General features: G+C 38.6%; 1 protein-coding gene across 1 annotated transcript in view; it reads left to right on the top strand.

The window, feature by feature from the left end:
- Positions 1-24,630, top strand: part of TTC37 (tetratricopeptide repeat domain 37) — a 48,426-nt gene that overhangs the window by 8,878 nt on the left and 14,918 nt on the right. The window contains exons 9-30 of the mRNA XM_032205926.1: positions 775-915; positions 2,118-2,219; positions 6,388-6,524; positions 7,159-7,245; positions 7,334-7,437; positions 7,541-7,667; positions 8,829-9,008; positions 9,805-9,929; positions 10,374-10,627; positions 13,073-13,175; positions 13,977-14,153; positions 15,139-15,283; positions 15,450-15,528; positions 15,640-15,701; positions 15,833-15,889; positions 16,998-17,066; positions 18,548-18,622; positions 19,282-19,423; positions 20,589-20,682; positions 21,224-21,301; positions 22,614-22,738; positions 23,568-23,691. Coding sequence (XP_032061817.1) covers positions 775-915; positions 2,118-2,219; positions 6,388-6,524; positions 7,159-7,245; positions 7,334-7,437; positions 7,541-7,667; positions 8,829-9,008; positions 9,805-9,929; positions 10,374-10,627; positions 13,073-13,175; positions 13,977-14,153; positions 15,139-15,283; positions 15,450-15,528; positions 15,640-15,701; positions 15,833-15,889; positions 16,998-17,066; positions 18,548-18,622; positions 19,282-19,423; positions 20,589-20,682; positions 21,224-21,301; positions 22,614-22,738; positions 23,568-23,691 — 2,587 coding nt within the window. The remainder of the gene's footprint in view (positions 1-774; positions 916-2,117; positions 2,220-6,387; positions 6,525-7,158; positions 7,246-7,333; positions 7,438-7,540; positions 7,668-8,828; positions 9,009-9,804; positions 9,930-10,373; positions 10,628-13,072; positions 13,176-13,976; positions 14,154-15,138; positions 15,284-15,449; positions 15,529-15,639; positions 15,702-15,832; positions 15,890-16,997; positions 17,067-18,547; positions 18,623-19,281; positions 19,424-20,588; positions 20,683-21,223; positions 21,302-22,613; positions 22,739-23,567; positions 23,692-24,630) is intronic.

The raw sequence follows: 24,630 nt of genomic DNA, 5'->3' as shown, positions 1-24,630 counted from the left end.
AGTTAACACATAGCTCTAAGGTTGAGGAACTGTGTAGGTTACTTTTCGCCAATAAAATCCTTCCTGCCTGAGAAGAAAGATTTGTGGAATTGCTTGATGTCCCAGATTTGTGGGCTTGTAACTTAGTTGCAATATTAGTCAATTTTACCAAATTCGAATCAAAGGCATCCTGTATTTTAATGAGTCCATAATTTAAAGCAAAACAAAACAGAAAAACAGATCAAAGACTGTTGCTGAAGTTGCTAAGTTTACAAGTCACTGTCAATAAAATGTAATGCTGACACATTAAGTCATGTGCTTTCACAGCAAGACTGTTTCAGCAAGCCCATCACAGCAAATCTGTAGTTACACAGGCCTACTCTGGAAGGAAATTATTTTGATTTATTTGTGGTAGATTTTGAGACGTGGGCTTTCACCTAAGCTTGGATGAAAAGCATATGAACAAATTAGTTTCTACTAATAAAGGAAGCATACCTGTATTAGTTTACTATGAGTCGTTAAAGAATTCAGATTGGCAGCTTATTTTGTTTGGTGATATTGAGTATATTGATGACTACTTGATTTTTATTTATTTATGTGTAGGGGGTATAAGCATATAGTATAATTGGAAAAAAATGTTTAATGAATAAACTCATTACCTTGAGCTTAAAGGATAAGTGTCATATAAGTATATATGTTCCTGTAAATAATTTCAGTTTTCTTGTTACATTTTTAAATCTACAGCTCAAGAAAGTGTTTCTTTTTTTTCTTTTTTTTTTTTTTTTCTGAAACCAGGTACCATGTCAGAAAAGGCCTTTCACTGTTTTTCTAAGCTTTCGGAGGTGGACTCAAGTAGTGGTCCAGGCAACATTGGTTTTGGTATAAAATGTCTCCATGAAAAGAAATACGAGGAGGCTGTTAAAAGTCTTACTGAAGGTAAATGTATAATGTGAGGTATAGGTACTCTGTCTTGACAGCAGCTACAATTAATGTTTTGGGTAGCTTAGAGTTTCATATTACATTGCCAGTTCTATTGCAAGTAGTAGAAAGACCAGCTAGCTTTTAAAATACTCAATGCTTTGTCTGACTGAAGTATATTTTTTTAAGTATCTCTTGAAGTATAACATGTCTGAAAGTCTAAGCAATCAGGCTATGCTGTGATACCCTGTATTCCTTTCACCTGGGGTTAGAATAAGACTGTTTCTTTAATTTGGATTTTGGAATATGCTATGTCACAGCAGCATACCCACAATGAAATAAGGTGACTTGCCTAAATAATGAATCAAATTTCAAATGCTTAAGAGGAAAGTCTTCCATGTAACAAATTTCTCTCTTAAATGGCAGTTGGACATTTTGATGAAACATATATGTGATTTAGAAATGCAATTGAAATTTGCTTATATTTCTGAACTGCTCTCTCCCAAAACATATTATCAGTTTTTTACTTCTAGATGTAATTCTCATAAAGGGGAGAACACAAAGAGCCTTGCACTTTGCATCAGCAGAAATGTTTCAAGTTGGAAGTGATATCTTTCCTAGTAAGCCAAGTGTTCACATTTTAGGCTCTGAAACTTCAAGGAATTATTTAATAGTAATATATTTGTCAGAAGAATCAAATTCTGTTTTATGACTGAATCTCTAATTAAGGCATTTCTCAGGAAATTCTAGTTAAATGCTTTTGCAGCCTGTTTTTTTTTTTTTTGCTGTCTTGAAGTTCCATAGCTGTTCTATAGAGCCAGCCTTTTCTCGTCTCTAAGGGAAATTTTATAAAGCAGTCTACAGGCTGTTGGTGATAATTTGTGATCAAACGGAAGGACTTTTTGTGTTCTGAAACAAAAGTGCACCTTAAGCCAATATTGTGTATTTCCTCACATTTTCCCCTTTTCTCTTTATTTATATATAACATTATAGGCAAAATTAAGCCTAAGAGAGGTTTACAACTGCCATAGTCTTTCCCTTACATTTGGGTGTATCTAAGATATTTTTTCTTTGAGTCTTAGTTTAAACTAACTGCATTTTTTTTGCTGATTATTTGATGTTAGTGTTTTGATGGTGTTGTACGGCAATACAGCATCTGTCAGCCACAGCATCTTTGCAGCCCTAAGCAACATTACTTTTCTTGAACTTTCTTTTACTAGGTTTGAAGAATGCTAGCCAGTGTCTGGGAGCATGGCATTATTTGGCAGAGGCACAGATGAAAATTCACAAGCACAAGAATGCTGTCCTGTCCTGTAATCAAGGTAACTGCCTGCTAATTGAAAGGGCATCTGCAGTGTTAACCGTCTTTATGCAGTCTAGTCAACGTGGCTTTTGCACACTAAGTGTGTGTTAGCAGCAGCCCTACTCCTTTGCAGCATCACTGGTTGTGGTGGGCTCTCTTGCTGCTTCTGGTTTATGACAGGTGAAAATCACCTTGTGCTGCTTAGTCTCAGGAAGAGAGGAAATATTTGGTTAATCAGAACCCGAAAGCTGTCTCAGGATTAATATTTAGATGTTTTGCACATTTTCATATGCTTCTTCAGCTGGTCGTTGACCAAGTCAGCCAAACAGCAGTTAACTGCCAGGAACTACAGAGGTGGGTGAAACACAGTGGACTTCATCAGAATCTCACCTTTTCAGTCTTTATATAAAGTTAAGAGTAAAAAGTTAAAGTGCAGAAGAATGTTGGATAGCACAGCTGCATCTCAAGAAACCTTACTTTGAGTGCAACTCTTCATCTGTGCTAGCTGGGTTTGAGGGCGGTTGTTATGATCTAGTGATACATATCTAATCTGAACAGAATCATTATTTGATGGTTATAAATGAAGGCTCATCCAAAGCAGGCTTCTTCTGACAGAGACTAATGTAACAAAAAACTCCTCAGGAAAGACTCAGAGAGGTAACAGTAATCAGACTTGGCTAAACAGTCATAGAAACTACATTAAAAGCAAGGGGAATACTTCAAATGGTGAAGTACTTGCCATTGAGGAAGATGCAGAAGGGCTATAAAGCTGGGTAGAGGAAATGTGAGAACAGAACGAAGTAGGTCAAAAGAGTTCAGGAAACATATTGCAGAAGGAATGAAAATGAGGCAATTATTTTCCCATCTGTTTTCACTGCGTAAGAGCTCAGGGAGACTTCTACACCACGACCTTTTTTTTTCAGGGGTCTTGTCAAAGAATTTACCTGTCATTATAGCCTTGATAGAAGTTACTATAAACCAAAACAGGAAAAATGAGCGTTAAGAAACTAAGAGATACTGACCTAGGAATTGAACAGGGCACATCAAGATGAGATTGCTGAAGCATTAACTGTTAAATCATAGAATCACAACATGGGGTGGGTTGGAGGGGCCCTTACAGAGCACACAATTCCACCCTCCCTGCCGTGGGCAGGGACACCTCCCCATAGGTCAGGCTGCCCAGAGCCCCATCCAGCCTGGCCTTGGGCACTTCCAGGGATGGGGCATCATCAGCTGCTCTGGGCAACCTGTGCAGGTGCCTCTAATCTAAATCTGCCCTCTTCAATTTGCAAGCTGTAACCCCTTTTCCTACTACTACGCTCCCTGATAAATATTCTCTTTCTAGTGGTATGTAATCACTTGCTTAAACTGTCTTTGTACCCAACTACTTAGACATAGTTAGTGTGACTCCAACTACAGGAAGGATTGTAGGAAAGATCAGAAAAACCACAGACAAGTATAATGTTTAATGGTGAAACTACTTAAAAACTGAAAGAAGAGAGTAATGCAATTAATGTAGAAAGATGAATTCTGTGGGAATAGACAGCATGGCTTCAATAAAGTGAAATGGTTTTTTAGTACTCTTTGAAGAAGCTACCAGCACACGGGGAATGAAGTTGTAGTACAATTCACTCTGACATCCAAGTGGTAATTGATAAGATCTCATATAAGATTTTTAAGGAAACTGAGCAGTTTGGATTAAGAAGCAGTGTTATAGCACTGAGTAGGAGTTTTTTTCTTCTTTTTTTTCTGTTTGTGTTTTTTTTTTTTTTTAAATAGATTAAAAGAGCACGATATAGTAATAAAGGTCATTTTTCATGCTTGAAAGAGGCATTCCAATACCAGGACCTTGGTTGTTTATCTTCTTTACTAGTCCAATTATGAATTTTGAGTAATACATTTTGCTGCTATTCAGGGCAGAGGGGAATAAGTCTGAAAACAAATTATCAGAGAAGGTAATTAGGTGTTAAAATAACTGATGGTAGTGGATTTATGCAACTAGACAGCTGAACTCGACCACAACTGCTCTCTCACTCACCCTCCTCAGAGGGAAAGGGGGAGAAAATACGATGAAAAGGGCTCAAGGGTTGAGATATGGACAGGGAGGTCATTTACCAGTTACTGTCATGGGTAAAGCAGGCTCTTCATAGAGAGATTAAAATAATTTATTGCCAACAGACTAGAGCAATGAGAACTAAAAGCAAACTAAAACATAAAAACAACCTTCCCCTCATCCACCCTATTCCACCTCCTCCTCCCAAGAGGCACAGGGGAACAGGGAATGGGAGCTGCGGTCCGTCCCTGTCGCTTTGTCTCTGCCTCTCCTTCATGGTCCCTCTCTGCCCCTGCTCCCTGTGGGGTCCCTCCCACAGGATGCCGTCCTTCCTGAACTGAGCCTGCAGGGGCTGCCCACAGGCAGCAGCTCTTCAGGAACTGCTCCCACATGGCTCTGTCCCAAGGGGTCCATCCATCCCCCAGGAGCAAACTGCTCCAGCACGGGTCCCCCACGGGTGGGCAGCAGCTCCCCCAGACCCCTGCTCCATGTGGGCTCCTCTCCACAGGCTGCAGCTCCGGCCCGGGGCCTGCTCCTGCGGGGGCTCTCCATGGGCCGCAGCCTCCTCCAGGCCACATCCACCTGCTCCACCGGGGGCTCCTCCACCAATGGGGGGGCTGCAGCGTGGAGATCTGCTCCACGGGGGACCCATGGGCTGCAGGGGGACAGCCTGCTCCACCAGGGGCCTCTCCACAGGCTGCAGGGGAACTGCTGCTGCCTGCCTGGAGCACCTCCTGCCCTCCTGCTGCACTCACCTGGGGGCTGCAGGGCTGGCTCTCACCCCTCTCTCCCAGCTGCTGTAGCACAGCAGTTTTTTTCCCCATCGTCAATCTGGTCTCCCTGAGCCCAACCAGCATCACTCACAGCCCAGCTCTGGCCAGTGGCAGGTCCCTTGTGGAGCAGCTGGACCTGGCTCCTTTCTGCCATGGGGCAGCTGCTGGGCTCTGCTCACAGAGGCCACCCTGCAGCCCCTCATTACCAAAACCTTGCCACATAAACCCAATACACCAATAAAATTCCATAGTCATAAAAGCAAAGTCATGCAGTTGTTAGAAGAAATGTTCTCATTAAGTTATCCTCTAGTCTTACTGCAGTAAAACACGGAAAGGTATTCATTCTGTATGAAGAAAATAGGACTGGTCCTTTTCCCCTTCTGTGCTTTACGGGAGAACTTGAAAGTCAGGAATTACAGTGAAGGGAATGGTTACTGAAACAGCACCAACAGGCAGTTGCATGAAGAACTTGAGCAGCATGGTGAATTCTTTGTGCAGTTTTAGTGCCCACCCACTCTCTAAAAGAAGAGATGATTTTGAAATCCATGAAGTTACAAATTACTTGGAAAATAAATAAAGATCATATGCTTTCTTCTCACATGCAAGATCTAGTTAGTAACAAATGAAACTAAAGGATGTCAGGCTCAGAACAAACGAAGGAGGCTTTGTTTCTTATGACAAAGTGTAAGTTAAGGTATTGTGCCTTGCTAAAAGATGCTGTGGATACTGAAAGTTGTCTTGAGTCCAAAACTGGGGCAGAAATCTAGCATTGCTCTGTGCTTGGCCTGTTTTTACATTGTTCCTGTATATCTGCAGCTAGAGGCAGGATGGTAGGACAGACGGACTATCAGGTCAGACAGAAGATTGACATGGGTGGAAATAGAGTTAACTGACTAGTTGAGAAAGTATTTGTCTTTGGAGTGTACTTGAACTCAACAGAGATTCTCTGAGGTGAGATTATACTGCCTACTGGAGAAGTAACCAATACTGCTTACAATAGTACAGAGCTGGCTTTGCACAGGTACAGAGTTAAATCCTTGATTTAATAGCAATATTTTTCCCCTTCTGACACTGAAGTATAGAACAACAAATTTGGTTAGTGAAGGGTCATTGTTTTCTCAGATCATGGATCAGGAAAAGAAGCATTCCAATTATTAGGCTAGCATCTAGGAGACAGTTTCTTACATGTCTGACATCACCTTTCTAAAATTGATCAAACTTTTGAACTTGCATAGGTAGAGATTTTATGTAATAGTTTCTTCAACACAGGAGAGAACAGTCTAATAATTAGCTTTATTAAGCGGTGTTCTCTGTAGATCCTTTTTTATTTCCATTTGATTAAACTTCTGTCTTGTCAACAGCTCTCAAGAGTCTTGGAAATCCTGAGAGTCCTAGTCTTCAGCAGAAGAAGGACCATATTCTTCAGTTGAAAGCAGAGGCTTTGATTAAAATAGGCGATGCCGATGCTGCAGAAGAAGCCATTAATGCACTTGAGCAGGTATTTTCATTGACCAAAATGTAGTTTAAGGAAAAAAAAAAATGCTCTCATCTTTATGCGCTAAAAATTCAAGCTGTGTATTTTTCCCCTTGGCTCGTTTTTGTTTTCTGTGTGGTTTAGACAGCTCCTACCAACAATGGTATAATTAAAACATGCCTTGCTCCTTTGCTTTTAGGCTTTGCTACAACTTCTTTTAAGTCACAATTCTAATTTAAAAAGCCATTGCTCCTTGCCTTATCTGGTCTTGCATAGTGAAGCTGGGTTCTTGCTAGTTCTGGGGCTATTGTTCATCATTATGGCTATAATCCTACTCCCTCTGTCCTCAATTCACTTGTTATTACACGTAAACATATTACTTTAAGATTGAATGGTGAAGCTTTAAGTGAAAATTGCTTCCCCTCTGTTACGCCTCACAGTTTCATGTATACTACTTTTTTACTGTTCAAACTTCTGTAGATTTGTCCTTTCTGTTTACAATCTGCTACCTCTTCAGCAAAACTCTATCTAAGGCTCCTCAAGGGTGGTCTCCTCTCTGTGCTTTCTTGTCTTCATGTAGAAAACCTGCTTTTGACACCTTTGATTTCTTAGTGTGTGAAAAGAATAACTTGTTTGTATCTATTATGTGATCTTCTAGATTGCGGGTGCAAGCAGCGATCCAGTGGTTTTAGCTTTCAGAGGTCGGGCTTATCTAAACAAAGGTTTAGTGGATCAAGCTTCAAAGGTTAGTGCTCTATAGTCCTTCCTGCAAGCTATGTAGAACTCTTATTTTCATATAGAAATAACTAGAGAAGGATGACATATTTTTGCAGATTTCACAAGAACTTCTGTTGTCACATCCTGATCTGGCTGAGGCCCATGCTCTTGAGGGTTTCATCCATTATTCTCAAAAGAAGTATGAACAGGCAGAAAGAAGGTAAACCTCTTTTTCTTTTTTTAACAGGGAAATGTGGGGGAAAATAGAATATAATGTTCAGCTTTTGAGGGTTTGCTTCATCTAATCTGTTCCTTTTATTTAGTTTTCAAAACGCCATTGAAAGAAGGGCTGACACTGCAGAGTATCATCAGTACCTGGGGCTCACCTACTGGTTCATGAGTGATGAGACAAAAAAAGACAAAGGAAAAACACTTACTCAGTTCTTGAAGGTAAAAGCTTCTTTAACTATTCACGTAGATTAGCATTTTCCTACATAGGAAAAGAAATACAGAAATTATTCGTGACTGGAGTTAGACACTGGAATTGTTTGTTACTATTTACAGGCCTACAGAGCCTGTAAACCACATTCAGCTGTGAAGAAATGCATGAAAGGGAGCTGTGTAATTACTTAGAATCTCCCTGTTTTTGTTTTCTTCTGTTCACCGAAATCTTGAGGTCTTTGGTGTAGTCAAAAGTAGTAGTGGTTCTTTCAATCCCCTTTCCTTGAGGGCTGTAAAGTTGAGGCCTATAGGTGAACAGTGTAGCACTTTTTGAAATGTAGAAGGTGAAACGTTTGAAAATGTAGAGGGGGAAAAAAAGGAAGGAGAGGAGAAAGAGAATGGTGTTAAAGTTTCAGTGTGTATCCACAGAAGTAAGCCTCCAAAGCCCAACTAGTTTATATGCTTTTCCTGATTGTTTGTTTTTTGTTGGTTGTGGCTTTTTCCTCGCACATAGATAAGAATGTAATCCAAAAGATGGTCTGACATCATTACTGAGAATTTGGAAGTTACAAAATAGGAATCTAGATATTGCAAAGTCACTATAAATTAGTAGCAGGTATGGGCAACTTGTATCATCGCCTACTGTTTACAATTCATTAGCAGCAGAGTATAGTGGGCAATGTATTTGAAGTGAACAGTAATCTTAATTCTAAATTATTTTATATGAGCTTTTTTATTATTGTCATAGCTGTTATTATGCTGCTTGGGGGTTGTAGTTTCTTAAGTATAAACAAATCTGCCAAATGTGCTTAAAAAGGGAACTCAAACTTTAGAAAATGCTAGAGTTAACTGTGATATAATATGGTATGACTATGAGTATAATGACTGAAACTGAGTGGAATATAAAAATGATGGGATGCAGTATGGAATTGTTTGTTCCCAACACATCTCGCTTGTTAGTACTCATGGCACAAAACATTTTGTACAGAAGGTTTGTGGCAGATTCTGCAAATATTTAAAGCTCAAGTAATCTTTTGAATACTCAGATGTACCACAGAAGATGCTTAACTAAGTTGATAAGCAGAGATTGTACAAGTAGTTATCACTGGACCTGCCCATCTGTTATTCCTTCAAAAGGTGCTCTTATATTGTGTTCATATTTCTTTATAGGCTGCAAAATTGGACAGCTACTTGGGAAGTGTCTTTTGTTATTTAGGTAACTACTACAGAGACATTGCTGGAGACAAAAGTAGAGCTCGTGGTTGCTATAAAAAGGCTTTTGAACTGGATGGAACTGATGAAGAATCTGGAATAGCAGCTGTAGACTTAAGTGTGGAACTTGGAGACACGGTATTGCATATTCAGGGCCTTGACTAATGGGTGTCTTGATTTTCTGTTAATCCTGCTCTTTGAGCAGCCACTTGAGATTTCTTCAGTATTTGAGAATAAGATCTCAAAAAAACCCCAGATATTCTGTCATTGCTTAGCAGTTTTCATAGCTGGATCTGCTTCAGCTCTGTGCTTCAACTCTGATTTAAACCTATCTGGGGAGAAAGGTGGGGGAAGCAAGCATAACGTTGTAGTCATCACATACGTGATTCAGAAGATGGGAGGATTTTTTTCAGCAGGTTACATGAAGAGAAAGTAAGTTTTCTCTTCATATTTAACTTGTGCCATTTCTTTCTCCATCCTCCCCCTTGCTCCTTTCAGAAAAAAAGCACACAAAGTCATCGGAACATTTTAAACAAGTATTTCTTACATAGCATTGTATAAAAAGTTCTTAGTCTGGTATTACAGCAAGAAAGCAGCCCACACTTTGACAGACTATTGGAATATCTGGAGAAACAGACTGAGTATCTGACTTACTGCAAAGACATGTAACCTTATCTAGTTAAAAAATCAAGTTGCCTATTTGCTAAGGCATATACATAAGAAATAATCACATCTTCAGATGTGATAATTTCCTCCTTTACTCTGCCACTCAGCCTGCCAGCTTTAAAAAGCCCATGTAATGTTTCTTCATTACAGTAACTAACAAGTTAGACAGTTTAATGGTTTGCTAGATTTGGGAGTATTCTTCTTAAACAATAACTTTCTTCTTTAGATACAGCTGTTTACTAATGTGGCATTTTTGGTGCTTTGTTAGGATACCGCTCTGTCAATCTTGAATGAAGTAACTGCAAAAGCAAACGCTGCTTCAATAAAATGGGCCTGGCTTCATCGTGGACTTTACTACCTCAGAACTGGTCAGCCGTCACAAGCAGTGGCTGAGTAAGAGAACTCGTGGTTGGTTTAAACTGTTTTCTGTAAATCCCTGTAAAACAGTCTTTGATCTTCATGATTTTTGAAATTAAATTAGCTAATCACAAGATAGCCTGTACTACACAATGGGAAATGGGTCTGAGCAAGCTGCATCTATCTCCAGTTCTGGAATTAGCACGATGCAGTTTTATCATGATAGCAGTGATCCATGCTAACAAGCCTAGTGACAGGCTTGTCATAGACACTATAACACTGAATAATGAGCCAAAATTAGTTACAATGCCTAAACTTTTATAATGTGTTCTATGAAGATTAAAACACTATTATGCAGTTTCTAAAAGTTCTATATAATTGTGTGGTTGTGTTCTGATAGTATATAATGCAAAGAAATAATTTGTTTTTGTTAACTTATATCACATTTGATTTAAATAAATTAAATCTTGATATCTTCAGTTTGCAGGCAGCTCTCAGGGCTGATCCAAAGGATTCCAACTGCTGGGAGTCTCTAGGGGAGGCTTACTTTGGCAGAGGTAGCTATGCAACAGCTCTAAAAGCCTTCAGGAAGGCCAGTGAACTGAACCCAGAGCTTGTATACAGCATTTACAGAGCTGCGGCAGTTGAGCAGATTCTAGGCAAATATGAAAATGCTATAGCTACGTATCAAGAAATCTTGAAGAAGACAGAAGAGTATGTGCCCGCGTTGAAAGGTAGTGTGTCTGAATCTGAAAATTTTAGGTCTTTCTCCTTCTATCTTGAGTTTCATGAAGAGGCTCTGATGTAGTTAGGTCTGCCTACTTAAAGGACAGTCTTGCTGGTGTAGAATGCTGTGATTCACATGTATGAAAGAAAGACTATAATAGCTTGTAAACATATGAAGACTGTTAAACCATGATGCACAGAAATGATTATTACTGTTGCAAGTAAGTAAAAAAGGTAACTATTCATACGTAACTACCAAGCCAAATGGGTAGAGGCATTGAAAATTGATGTAGTGGATGCCAGCTGATGATGCTCAGCTTCACCTAAGCAGTCAAATACTGTGTATGGCTGAACAGGCAGTGGAGTTGGGCTTCTGTGTCAAAAAGGTGGGCTATATTTATTTTCTGCTGCTGTTCTTCCTGACTTTTTTTTTCTCACCTTTTCTGTTAACCCTGGTGATTCCGATCCCTGTGAGCTCCTTCAACTGACTAAAAATAGTAGTGAGGTATCCAGAGAGGTCTTGCAAATGTTAGATGTGGCAGTTGGTAGGTTACTTTAGTATGTATTTGGGAACAGGCTAGAGTGGTCGAGCATGGAGTCCTGGTGATAGTGAAAGTGAACTGTTGATCTCAGTTTATATAACATGGGGAGTATATAACATTTTGATAGCCAATTAATAGCTCATAGAATCATAGAATCATAGAATATCCTGAGTTGGAAGGGACCCTTAAGGATCATCAAGTCCAACTCTTGACACCGCACAGGTCTACCCAAAAGTTCAGACCATGTGCCTAAGTTCACAGTCCAATCTCTTCTTAAATTCAGACAGGCTCGGTGCAGTGACCACTTCCCTGGGGAGCCTGTTCCAGTGTGCAACCACCCTCTCTGTGAAGAACCCCCTCCTGACGTCCAGCCTAAATTTCCCCTGCCTCAGCTTAACCCCGTTCCCGCGGGTCCTGTCACTAGTGTTAATGGAGAAAAGGTCTCCTGCCTCTTGACAACCCCTTACGAGGAAGTTGTAGACTGTGATGAGGTCCCCCCTCAGCCTCCTCTTCTCCAGGCTGAACAGGCCCAGTGACCTCAGCCGTTCCTCGTACGTCTTCCCCTCAAGGCCTTTCACCATCTTCGTAGCCCTCCTCTAGCTGTTTTGTTCACGTTCTCAGTGCCTCTTAGTCTTCAGGCATTCTCACCCTATACATCCATCTGAAATCAAGTTTTTTGCTGCTTGGTTCTGGTATGAATTTTTATGTTGCGTTCCTTCTGTAAAAGGCCTTTGACGTTTGGATGAGTGTAAGCTGATATACAAAATATACACAAGTGTGCTTGTCATACAGTTTTGATCAAAAAATAAACAGTTTCTGAAATGAGCTGTTAGAAGTGTAGTCTTAAGGCAGATGAGAGAACATACTGATGTTGCTTGAATGCGTCTTTTCTGTGCACTTTTTATTTGTGTTGTTGAATAGTAAGTTTATTCACCTTTGCTCCAGCATTTCTCTTCATTTATAACTTCAGGGAATAAAATCAGTTTTATAAATCAGTTTTGCTTTTAGATTGGAGCTTCTTGACGTCTGAAGAGCTTATGTCCTTGGGACTTCTGTGTGGTCAATACAAACACCTAGTGAGGGCATGATAAGAGTCTCACAGAGCTGCATCTAGTTCATATGGTCTGCGTTTGTCACAATGTTATTGATGTTAATTGTTTGCCAAAATCTGCAAAGAAAGATGGTACCTACTATGATTATTAGTTTGATATAAATAGAGGGGACTAAAGCATGAGGAATGTAGATTCAGAACTGTGAAGAAAATGCTGAGAATGAACGAGGCTCAAATCCAGTGACTTATTGTCAGACAGAATCACTGCAGATACCAGCAGTGTAAAGAGGCAGTATCTTGCTGTTTCTGAAATAATACAAATAGTGGTATTAGATGTGGTTTCTTTAATTGCATTTATTTCCATATGAAGTAAATTCTTAAATAGGATTAAATAGTTGTGGTTTCAGGCAGTTCTAAAAAAAACTTCCCACTTTTCTTACCTTGATATTATTTCTTCTTTTTGTATTTGGCAATGATTTGATAATGTTTTTGACTGAAGTGTGAACTGAATATGGCTGTATTTGTCAGACTTACCAGTGCAGAGCACCTCTCACATGAGTGCTGTAGTTAATTCTTGAAAACAAACCCAAAGTTTCAATACTATATTTTTTATAATTACACAAATTTATTTTAATATTCAGATTATTCTACAGTTCATGCTACTGGGGAAGGGGTAAAAGCAAAGTCTCTCTTGTGAGCCACAGAGTTAGTTTGGTTGTGAATTTTTTTGATCAGGCATAGTATATGTAGGGCATAAAGCATAACATGGAGCAGTCTTTCTTCATACAACCCCACCTCCTTTATCAAGTAGTAACATGGAAGCATCTGTTTTCATAGAGGATATTTTGTCTTTCTTTCAGGACTTGGTGAGTGCTATCTCATGCTGGCAAAATCAGCCCTTGATAAGTATCTTGATAGGAGGGCTGTGGAATACATAGAGCAGGCTCTTGAATTTTTTACAAGGTTAGTACTAAACATTCTGTTATTTCATTTCCACTGGACTCATGGTTTGAAGAAGAAGAGTTAAGTGTTTGAGGAGTTTCAGTTACACTAAATCAAATGGAGTGGGCTTCTAATGTAGAAGTGTTTAGTGAAAATGGTTTGAATAATGCATTGTGGACTTAGGCTGCTAGAGTGAATGGTAATTAGTTTTCTTTTTTGTGTTTAAAGACACAGAGTCCTTTGATTATAACACAAGTGTGAAGTCGCACACAGTTCATTTCAGCTTTCATCCTGTGTATACGGGTAGAAGGAAGGAAACTTCTCCCAAAAATGGTGGATGAGAGGCAGTTGTAGCTTACCTTCCTCAATCTTACTGTTTTGCTTATCAGACAGAATGCTTTAGTGGCCTAAACTGAACCCTGGGATAACTGTTGGTATAGGAGAAGGTCTGCTAGGTTTCTGCAGATGTCTCATGTCTTGCAATATAAATGATAATGTTCTGAAATACAAAAGTTAGTGTTGACAGCTGATGTTTTGATAGATAACAGGTAATTTTCAGAACAGACTCTTCGTCTCCACAAAATTGCAATACGTTAGCATTTTGTAGTTTCTCTTTTTATGATTACTTTTAAGTTTTTAAAAATACAGATTTAGTAGCAAGAAAACAGAATAATAATAATAATAAAAAAAAAAAACAAACAAGCAGCCCATCAATTAATTAGAGTTTGTGCCACTATTCAAAGTGGTGAACTTTCTTTCAGGAAAGAGCATTGCAGTGTCTGAACAGATATTTTGTGGGTTTTCTTAAATATCAATTTACAGGGCAACAAAGCACCGTCCTGATGTATCTTCCCTTTGGAAACTGCTTGGAGATACCTGTACTACTGTGCATGTTATTTCACCAGCCAGAGTGAATATTCAAGTTCTAGGATTGCTTCTGGGTAAAAATGAAGGCAAACAGATGCTGAAGAAAATTGAGCTGCTCAGACTGGGAGGAAGGTAATAATTTTTTATTTTTTTTTTTTTACTGTCAAGTTCTTCTACATATCTGTGCACAGTATAGAGTCTCAAATGTTCTAGACTATATTATTTCTAGAAACTGAAACAAATGCTGATCTTTATCACCTGGATATTTAATGAAGATTAATGAGGAGGTAAAGAGGGCCTCATGCTTCTTTCAAACTATACCACTCATTTAAAGGTATGATCCCTGGATTGCTGCAGTGGCTCTCAACACTTCATTTAGGACCTGCTCTTCTTGGTTCTGTCTCCAGAGCACGGCTATATCATGTCTGTCATTCAACAAATTGTGCTGCTCTAAATGGAGTGGTTGCAGTAGTAGTTAGCCCATTCTCCCAGGATTATTAAAGTCCAAGATAGTACTGTAAGCTTTATGTCTGTATTTATTTCATACAAAACTGTTATCAATTTGGGCCCTAGTTATGGGATCTAAATTACATTGGAAGACGGAATTCCTTGTGCCTGTCCCTGGAAGCTCACAATAATAGAGCTAGAGATAAAGAAGTATTTACAGTTGTTTTCTTGTAGCCTCTCCTGTGGCTCCTTATGAGCTTTGTGCAGCTGGATGTGTTAGTTAAGACAGGCTGACAATGTACCTCCTTTGAAAATCTCAACAGTGATATGTGTAGTCAAAATACTTTGGAGGGAAAGTCAGATTAACTCTGAAAATTGCTGATGTTTGTTTTAATTAAAAATATGCATATTGCACCTGACGTAACTTTGAAGTATTGCACATCTATAGTTTCACAAGTGGTGGGGTAATACAGATCAGGATGGATTCTGTGAAGATAGCTGTCTGAATGAAAATTAGTTGTCATAGGATTTCCATTCTTGTCTGGTTTTGTTTGTATTTATGCATATTTGTTTGGTTTAGGTTTTTAAGCACTCGAGTGTTTTTCAGCTTTCTGTTCTTCATGTTAGGGAGGCTCAGAATAATACGTGTGTGTGATTCATGTTTCTGTAGGTGTTACGGCAGAGCTTTAAAATTGATGCCTTTGCCTAACATATGGTGTGATCTTGGAATAAATTATTATCGACAAGCAGAGCACCTCACAGCAGTGGATGCTGACATGAATGAGATCAGTGAACTGCTAGAGAAATCTTTACAGGTACTGCCTGTTTTTCTGTTGCATTCTTTAAAGTTTAAATCAACTTTGGTGTTTCTCTGCCTAACCTCTCTGTCCTCAATAAGACCTAACCCTCTGGATAACTTAGTGCATAAAATCTTATTTTTTGATAATCTAGTAATTCAATTCACATTTGATTTTCTTTCAGTGTCTCAAAAAAGCTGTGAGGCTTGACAGCAAAAATCATCTTTATTGGAATGCACTTGGTGTAGTTGCTTCCTGTAGTGGTAAGTCTTTAGTGAGACCCCTAGCTGCATAATATTCTAAATTAGAAGGCAACTTAACTAATGGTGTTTATGAAATTCAGTTAGATCTAGCTCTCCTTTTTTTTCCTCCAGCTATTGGGAATTATGCTCTTGCTCAACATTCGTTCATCAAATCTGTTCAAGCTGAGCAAATCGTAAGTGCTGTAGGCAGCTGCCATCTGTTTCAAGTGGGCATTTGAAACTTTTCTTCCCCTGATGCTGTGTCATTTTTTTTTTAGAATACAGCAAGAACACATTGGTTTTAACTTGTATTTGTTCTCCCTAGAATGTTGTTGCCTGGACAAACTTGGGGGTTTTGTATCTAGCAACTGGAAACATTGAGGTAACTTTTTTTCCCATTTCTCAAATGTGGTTTCCCTTTCCACTTTTCTTTTTTTTTTTTAAGGGAATATAGTAGGGTGAAAGTGTGGGCTAAAAGTGGAGAGTGTACCTCTCAAATTCAAAAAACATACTTGCATTGAATGAAGTAAAATCAGCATCTTTCTTGAGTCACACAAATTAAGTATTTGTTCTGGAGTGGATGTAGTTAAGTGAACTTGCTCTAAATTGCTGAAGATTCTCTCCAAATGACTAAGTGGAATAGCAACTGTTCAGAAGGACTGAGAAGGACTAAATCAAACCAACTCACAACAAGTTGACTGGGAACTCTTTTAGTCACAAACCGAAACTTTGAGTTTCTGATTTTCCTGTAGGTAGCTGCTTTCTGCTCATTAATATGGCACATGACTTGCCATAGTTCTGTATAACCTTTAGAGCTTCTCTGAATAAAAATTGGAATACCTGTTAAGTGAAGTCGAGGGTTTTCATGCACCTAAAACTACATAATATCCTATTTACTGGTAAGAATTTCAGCAATTTTATTTAATTTCTGTAATGTGATGGTCAAGCTTTATTTTTAGTAAGAATAATTTAATAGTAAAAACTCCTTACTGCTAAGACATCTCAGGCTAGGACTTTGTTCACCTTGTGCCACGTTAAGGGAAGAACAATGAACATGTGCAGCCTTGAGGGAAAATTATGACTTGTGGATGGTAATCAGTTTAACAATTTTCAGAATGTGTCAAACTGTTTACATGAAAGAAATGCAAATTTTGAAATCTGGATCCTAGGCTGATTTTAAAATATTAATTGTTCCAACAGTTAATCTAGCTTCTTCCTCAGAACAAGGAGGAGGAATTGTATTTGGAAGGGAGAGGAACTTTGATTTTCTAAATATTTTTAATTTTATATTTTACTTTCGAGAAGATAAACTGCTTTATTTCTGTGGGTGATATGTTGTTCTGTAAAGCACAGTAGATATTCTTTAGTAGTGACCTAATTTCATTGATGAAAATCTCCTCTAATACTACTGCATGTTAGCTACGAATACTCAAAAGCGATCTGTTACCATGCTAAACAGTTGAACAGCATCATTATCTTTGGTTCTGCAGCAAGCTCATGAAGCCTTCAAGATAGCCCAGTCTCTGGAGCCCACTTACCTACTATGCTGGGTTGGGCAGGTAAGATGTGAAAAAATCTTAACTGTGCGCCAAATCCAGTTGTTAGTGCAAGAGAAGTTTTACACTTTGTCCTAAGAATTGGCCCTTAAGCATGTTCTCATAGGATTTTAAGTAGAGGGAGCGGCTGCTTCCCCTGGGGGTGGATGGGACCCTTTGCTTCTGTATTGGTATATAATGGAAGCTACATTAATCATGTATCTTTATATAAATGTTTTTTGTGGCTAATGTAATTGTGAGTTGTATAAGAAATTATCTATTAAAAAAATCGCTTTTGTGCTCTGAAGCTTATTATTAAGTGTTCTTAACAAAGTACCATCTTCGTAAGATGCTAGCTATTTTGTCTTCTTCTGTATGACTATCTCATTTAATGGCACTGTTTAACACACTTCTCAGTGTCCCCCTTTCTGTCTTTGCTGTTAAAAACAGTAAGTCTCTAATGTACCTGGTGCAAAAGCAGCTCTTACGTCCTGGGAGGTGCCTTTCTCCACCTACCACTGTGGATTGGATGTGCTCCCACTGCTATCTAGGCCATCTGTGAATAGTAGAAGTACTCATGACTCATTTGTGATTGCTGTAGGTGCACTCAATAATCCCATGCTGTTGACCTGCTAATAATATCTAACTGAAACCGGATTCTAAGGAAGGACTACTGACATCATGTCAAAATTCAGCTCCCGTCATACGTTGTTATAAGTGGAACTAACATGCACAAGAAGTCTCTGTCTTGAAAAATGTAAAGTAGCTGCCCAACACATTAAGTGTCAAGTGCTGATGCCGTGGAGACTACTTATGCCCTCTTAGTAGTGTTCATTTTATTCTTAGAATTAGAGAGTGGTTTGGGTTGGAAGGGATCTTAAAGCTCATTTAGCTCCAGCTCCCTGCTGTGGTCAGGGACACTTCTCACTAGACCAGGTTTCCCAGAGCCCCATCAAACCTGGCCTTAAAAACTTCCAAAGATGGTGCATCAGCAGCTTCTCTGGGAAACTCAGTCCAGTGCATCACCAGTCTCTATTAAAGAATTTCTCCCTTACATCTCATTTAAATCTACCCTCTTTTAGTTTAATGCCATTACCCTTTGTCTTGTCCCTACACCCCCTTACAGAGACCCTCCACAGCTTTTCTGTAGACCTGTTTAGGTACTGGCAGGCTGCTGTAAGCTCTCCCTGGAGCCTTCTTTTCTCCAGGCTGAACAACCCCTACTCTCTCAGTTTCTCTTCATAGGAGAGTTGCTCCAGCCCTTTGGTCATTGTTGTGGCCTCCTCTGGGCCCTCTTCAACAGGTACATGTCCTTATCCTGGGGCCCTAGAGCTGGATGCAGTATTTCAGGTGGAGTCTCAAGAGAGCAGTGTATAATTTCATGAGAATATAAATTATTTTCATGTTAATTACCTAAGATGTGCCAGAAGTAATGTGTACTGAGGCTCTTGTCAATGTCATAATTTTTTAAGTACCTGACCACAGGAACCTTTGCTTCTCTGTAGGCTCTTGTTGCGGAAAAAGTTGGCAGCTATGATACTATGGATCTCTTCAGGCATACAACTGAACTTAGTATGCATGTAAGTGTAACAGTTATATTGTACTGAAGATTCTTTATGTCTAATCTTATGTCTAGTTAGGTGATGTATTTTTTTTTATTTAAAAATAGGTTTCTTTAATGATGGGACAGCTAGAGTCTTGTTCCAAATGGGATTGTCTGAATTCCATGTTGGTGTTCCTGGCCTGTGCTGGCGCTGAATGGCAAGCAGTTATTTTGTTAAGTGCTTTAGTCCCAGTGGTCCAAGAACTCTGCTCCATAAGTTGTGAAAAAAAATTTCTTGATGTTCCACAGAACTGGACAGAGATCAAAGGCATAAACTGGAGACAAAAACAGGAAAGAACAAGGATACTGCCAGTATACTGGCAGATACTGCCAGAAAGACCCGGGATACTGCCAGGGTCCTAAGAAAGTGGAGGACTTTACATTGTCTTAAACTTTTCTTATTTGTCGTCTCTCCAGTGTGTCATAAGTGATACGTAAATATGAGAGTTCTTTTTGCCCGAAGGACAATTTTTGTTTGCAGCAATCCAGTTCAGTGTTTTATTGTACTGCTTAACAGTTATGTAGACTTTTAGCCAACATTGTGTTAAAACAAAGAATTACTATGATCTTTAAGCGTTTCAGTGTTACTTGAGCAGGTTTAATGACTCTCAATTTGTGTGTTTTTTATTTCCTGAGACTGAGGGAGCAAAAGGCTATGCCCACTGGGTTTGTTCAACACTGCAGGATAAAAGCAACAGAAATACTGAGGTGTATCAGTACAACATTGTTCAAATGAATGCTATTCCAGCAGCTCAGGTGGTAATGACCAAATATACAGGTAGGTAACGTAGATACCTCTCTGAATTGCCAAGCCTGACTAAGAGATGTGTTAAATGTCTACTTCTGTATACGGTCTGGCAGAGAGTGATTCAGCTGGACTAAGCTTTTATGTTGTAAATTAAGCAGACAAAATGAGGTTAATTGGTTACTGATTTTTTATTAATGCACCAGAACAAAATAGGTATGAGTTCTATCATTCCACCAGACTTCATTTCAGAAACTGAGCACAGTGAGGACCAGAGCCTTGTTATACTTGCTATCAGGTGTCTGGTATCTGACTTCACTTGAGTATATCTCTGTGTCTGTGCAGATAGCTGCTAGCTTTTTTGCCCATGTGCTAGATGTTAGGCTGTTTGTGGATGCTGTAAAACTTCATAACCTGAAGCACACAATAGTGTTAAGCTTCAGTAAGAGAAAGAAGACTTTCTTGGGCATGGTTTCAAGACAGCATGGCCTCCATGTTGTGATAAGCTTGTGTATATTTAGCCCAGAAGGTGGATGGAGCAAGTGTGGATTTTCTTTAATCTGCATCTCTTACTGTAAATATATCCTTGGACTAAATATGTCCATTGCTGGTATTTTTAGAGCTACAAACTAAGTTACAAGCACTTAAAATGAAGTAAGTGTGAGGAGGCATTTGTAAAATCCCTAAGCAGATTTCAAGAAAGGCCTATGTTCCCCTTTCTGGTCTAGGAAAAACTGTTAGAACTGAGATGACAACTGTAGCTATTGACAAGCCTTTCAATGTTGTAGTATTGAAAATAAATAAACCGTAAGGTTCTGCTAGTATCTTACTAGAGTCAGTACAAGCTGAGTAATTTAATATTTCATTACCAAAAAAAAAAACCACCACAAACCACAGTGAGCTGAAACACAGTGAGCTTAAAAAAATAAAATATATTGGATGCATCAATACCGTGTCATAAGAGTTGAAACACTTTTGAGCTAGCCTGATGTCATGTTGTGGTCTTAGTATCTCTTCTTTATTTGTTTGCAGCCTGTCAAATAATTCCAGTGAGCAACTGACAGAAGCACTTGGCAAAGTGCTTTATATATGTGTGTGTGTGTGTGTACTGTAGCATCAACGTAGCAGTGTTTTTTCTAATGCTTTTCACAGCTCTTTCTGATTACATTCTCCTGTATTGTTAATTCTGATTTTCTAGAAAGAAATCCAGATGATGCATCTGCTTTCACGATGCTTGGTTACCTGAATGAGTATATGGATCTAAAAAGGCAGGCAAAAGATGCTTATGAGAGGTGGGTTATACGTACTGGAATGTTTACTGATAGAAGCTCCTTGTCCTCTTTTTCTATAAAGGCTTTTCTTTTCTTGCAGTAAACCTTATTTTCAATGTACTCAGCAGTACATTTCAACTAACTGTACTGCAAGGGAAATGTGAGGATGTTCTTATATCAAGTTTGGAAATGTAGAACACAAGTAACAAGGAAAAATAAAGTCGTTCCAAGGCTGAGCATCTTACTAGGACATTTGGCTAATTCAGTGTATGGCATCTCTCTTTTTTTGTTTTTGTTTTTGTTGTTTTGTTTTGGTCTCTATACTGATTAATGTGAGGGTTTTTTTTCTTTTCGAATGGTAGAGGAGGGTGGTGAAGGAAACCACATTTGGAGAGCATGTTTGGTGATGCATTAAACTTTGTAAGATTGTCTCTGTGCTTTCTGTGCTTATGCATAAAAAGATTTCTGTGTAAAACACTTGTCCATTCTGCTCTGAAAACTAATGTCAGAATACTTGTGTTATAGTCCTATGATAATTACTCTTAATTGTGGTTATTTTAAGGGCCGCTTCATTACTGAAAAACTCTGAGGATACTGAGAAATATAATATAGCTATGCAAAACTATGGCAGATCACTGTGGTAAGTGTTTGTTGACATATTTATCCCAGCCCCTAGCTTCAGCTTTGGATGTAGTGAATGCAGTGCTGAAAAACTTATGTGAGGCCAAATGGCGAAAGGTCAACAGAGAAAATAGTTTATTAAACATCATTCTTAATTGTAGACAAGTCTGACTGAACTCTGTATGTTCTCCAGAAATGGGTACTATATCAAAAACAAATTAAAGGAATTGCACTACCTCTTGGCAGTTTATAACAGATCAGTGATTCCCTTGAACTCAGTTTGATCCTTAAATAGAGTCTAAACAGTGTAGCTGTACAGTCTCCAGGGTAAATTTTTTTTTTTTTTTAAATTTCTCCACACTTTGGATTCAGGTATGTTTAGTTTGAATAATGTAGCTGCTTTAAGGTTTATTAGAAGTCCTTTCTACCTGCCCTTTGAATTTGTGTTCACTTGTATGACTTTAAGCATGCATGGTTAGGATGTTGTATGCATGTGACCTTTCTGCTGCTGACCCTTTCTGCTGCAACCCTACACACAATTGAGTTCCCTTAATGGAATCATAGAATCATTAAGGTTGGAAAAGACCTCATGATTTGCTTTGAGTTCTGATGGAAGGTGGGGCACCAGTGTTAATAGATGAAGACTTTCAAACTCTTCCTTGATGTGAGATGGCTCAAGTTTTGCTTATTAGATTTTGTCAATGCTATAGGGAAACATTAATGTATTCTTAATTTTCTGTGCATGTAACTGTAATGCCTAGGCTGTGATAATGTAATAATTCATTCTTAAATTTCAGAGATTTCTGAAGCAGCTCTTCAGTTTTCCATAGTCTCAGATGCACACTGTATGCATGGTGATTCCTGTGTGCAACTTACACGACTAACAGTTCAATAACTAATAACTAGTTCTAATAATATCTCCCTGCATAATTTCTTCCATAGTGGCCTCAGAACAAGAATTCTGTATCTGTTTGTGTGCATGTGCATGCTTTGATTTGATTTTTCTCTTGTTTTTTCACCTTTGCAATTTTCCTACTCTCCTTCCCTATTCCATTGTGCTGACCGTTAAGCTACATCTTTACATATAGCTATCCTGCACATTTTCCCCACCAACTATTTTTCATGCAAGAGGTAGTTGGAAAGAGGAACTGCTGTAACAGGAGGAGGGTAAGAAATATTGCACATTCTTGTCCTAGTGCTGCACTTTTCCAGATATGTGCTTACAACTGCTGTTCAAAACAGGATTCTCAGCTGCATGGACAGCTTTTCTAAATTCTAACAGTTCTTGCTACATCCTTCATACTAACAATAGTTGTGTTTTTTTTCCACAGTGCCATTGGTGAATGTGATAAAGCCATTGAGGTTTATTCATCAATACCTCTAACTGATTTTGATGGCATTGTGGGGATAGCATTAGCCTACTTCAAAAAAGGACTCTTACAAGAAAGTATTAAAGGTAAACATCTGCCTAAGTCAAAGTACTGCACTTAGAATGACAAAGTTTATTCGTCTAACCAACCTAGCTGTGGTTGAGATTATTTCACTCTTTCAGTCCCAATGTACAAGTACAAATTCTGTAGCTATTTTAATCATTTAGTTGTTGAGTGCTAGAGCTATTCAAATGTACTAAGGAAAGCTACATTTTTATAATGTTTAATTCTTGTTCATTAACCTCTTGTGCTCTTAGCTTCTCTCACTATCTCTCACTAATGGCTTTCTTGGGAAAATCATTTCTGGGTGGGAGATTAATGTAGTGTACAAAACACATTAGCTTTAGTAATAAATGTAAGTGCCATATTGTCATGTTCTACACTGCCAATATGTGAGACTTCACAAAGAGGTGTACTGAATTATAAGTGTGGAAGTGTAAGCACTCACAGTAGAGCAGCCAGCTCACCATTGTAAAGAACTCTGTTTTTGATTGGAGTTGTCTGCCCATCTCAAAAACTATTTCATAAATATACTGTCATAGGAGAATCTTTAAACTGTACTTATTAAGCCTTTTTCTCTAGATATCCCTGCACTACTTCTCAGATTTATTTCCATTTGCTACATATTAAATAGGCTGTAAATAATCCTGGCATTTTCCAACCTACATTTGCTTTATAATGTCTTAGTTGTGTGTTCTGCAGTATGATGTGAGGCATGAAAATGTAGTGAACCTGAAACCAAAGTGCCTTGTGTGTGTGTGTATGTATTAATATCATGCCTTTCCAGAGGCTTTATGAGCAATGTCTTTCCTTCCATTCTTCAATACTGTCTTTTTTTTTTTTTTTTTTTAACAGCCTATGAGAAAGCCCTGTCTGTTGCCGAGTCTGAACAAGATAAAGCACATATCCTGACTGCCTTGGCAATAATAGAATATAAGCAGAACAAAGTGGATGCTGCAAAGACACTACTGTTTAAATGGTGAATGGAGGGAATAACAATCAGTATATGACGCTTTATTGTACTGCTAAAACTGAAAAGTCACTTTTGTTGGGGGCCTCAGGATCAAGTCGGTCAACAGAGAATTTCAGTAATGGCTGTACAGTCCTCATCTTGCCAGAAGACTCGTGAAGTTACTGAAATAGTGAAGATTCATGACTACGCTGAAGCCTGAGTAACTGATGAGTTAGCAAACTAATTAGCTGGGGAGCTGGTACATCCTATTAATCACTGCAGAGTTCTATTTTTGTCCTTAACAATAACAGTGAGCATTTCCTATATGGTGGTAGTCATTTGTGTTTAAAATAATAATAGAAAAGTAAAAAATGCTTTAGAAAAGTAACACTACAGTGAATATGTTCAGATCTAAATCTGAAGCACAATGTTGCAAATTTATACAGTGAATTTTAATTAGAAGAAAAGAGGCCTGTACATTCTAATCATAGGTCTTTGTTAGTAGGAATTTGTGCAGGGGAACTTGAAGGGCCTAGGTAGGGCACTGAGCAAGAAGATTCCTTTTTCTTCTTTCTTTGTAAGTTTAACACAGAGATTTTGGTAGTGAGTATGTCTGTGTAGCTAGTGCGATAGAGTAACTCTTCTTACTCGTGGGAGAGCTGTGCCCTTCCACCAGCTGACGTGTTCGGTGTTGGCTATTCAAGGTTGCATGTAACAGCTGGTGGAATTTCTTTTTTGCCAGGAACTGAAAACGAAATATAGAACAGGATGTTCACATTCTTGTATTTCTTTCAAATGCAGTAATTATGTAAGATTAGTTAATAGTTAAAGATCATTTATCTAAAGATTATTATTTATAAAAATTATTCTAAAAAAGCTTGATTAAGAACCTTATTGTGGTCACCTGATAAGTGAAGGTAGGCAGCATTTCATTCTGCAGTTGTGTATAGGACATGACAATTAAGT

Source organism: Aythya fuligula, chromosome Z (assembly GCF_009819795.1).
Source record: "Aythya fuligula isolate bAytFul2 chromosome Z, bAytFul2.pri, whole genome shotgun sequence".
Taxonomy (NCBI): Eukaryota; Metazoa; Chordata; class Aves; order Anseriformes; family Anatidae; genus Aythya; species Aythya fuligula.
The sequence above is the reverse complement of the archived record's forward strand: the minus strand, read 5'-3'. Positions and strand labels throughout refer to the sequence as shown.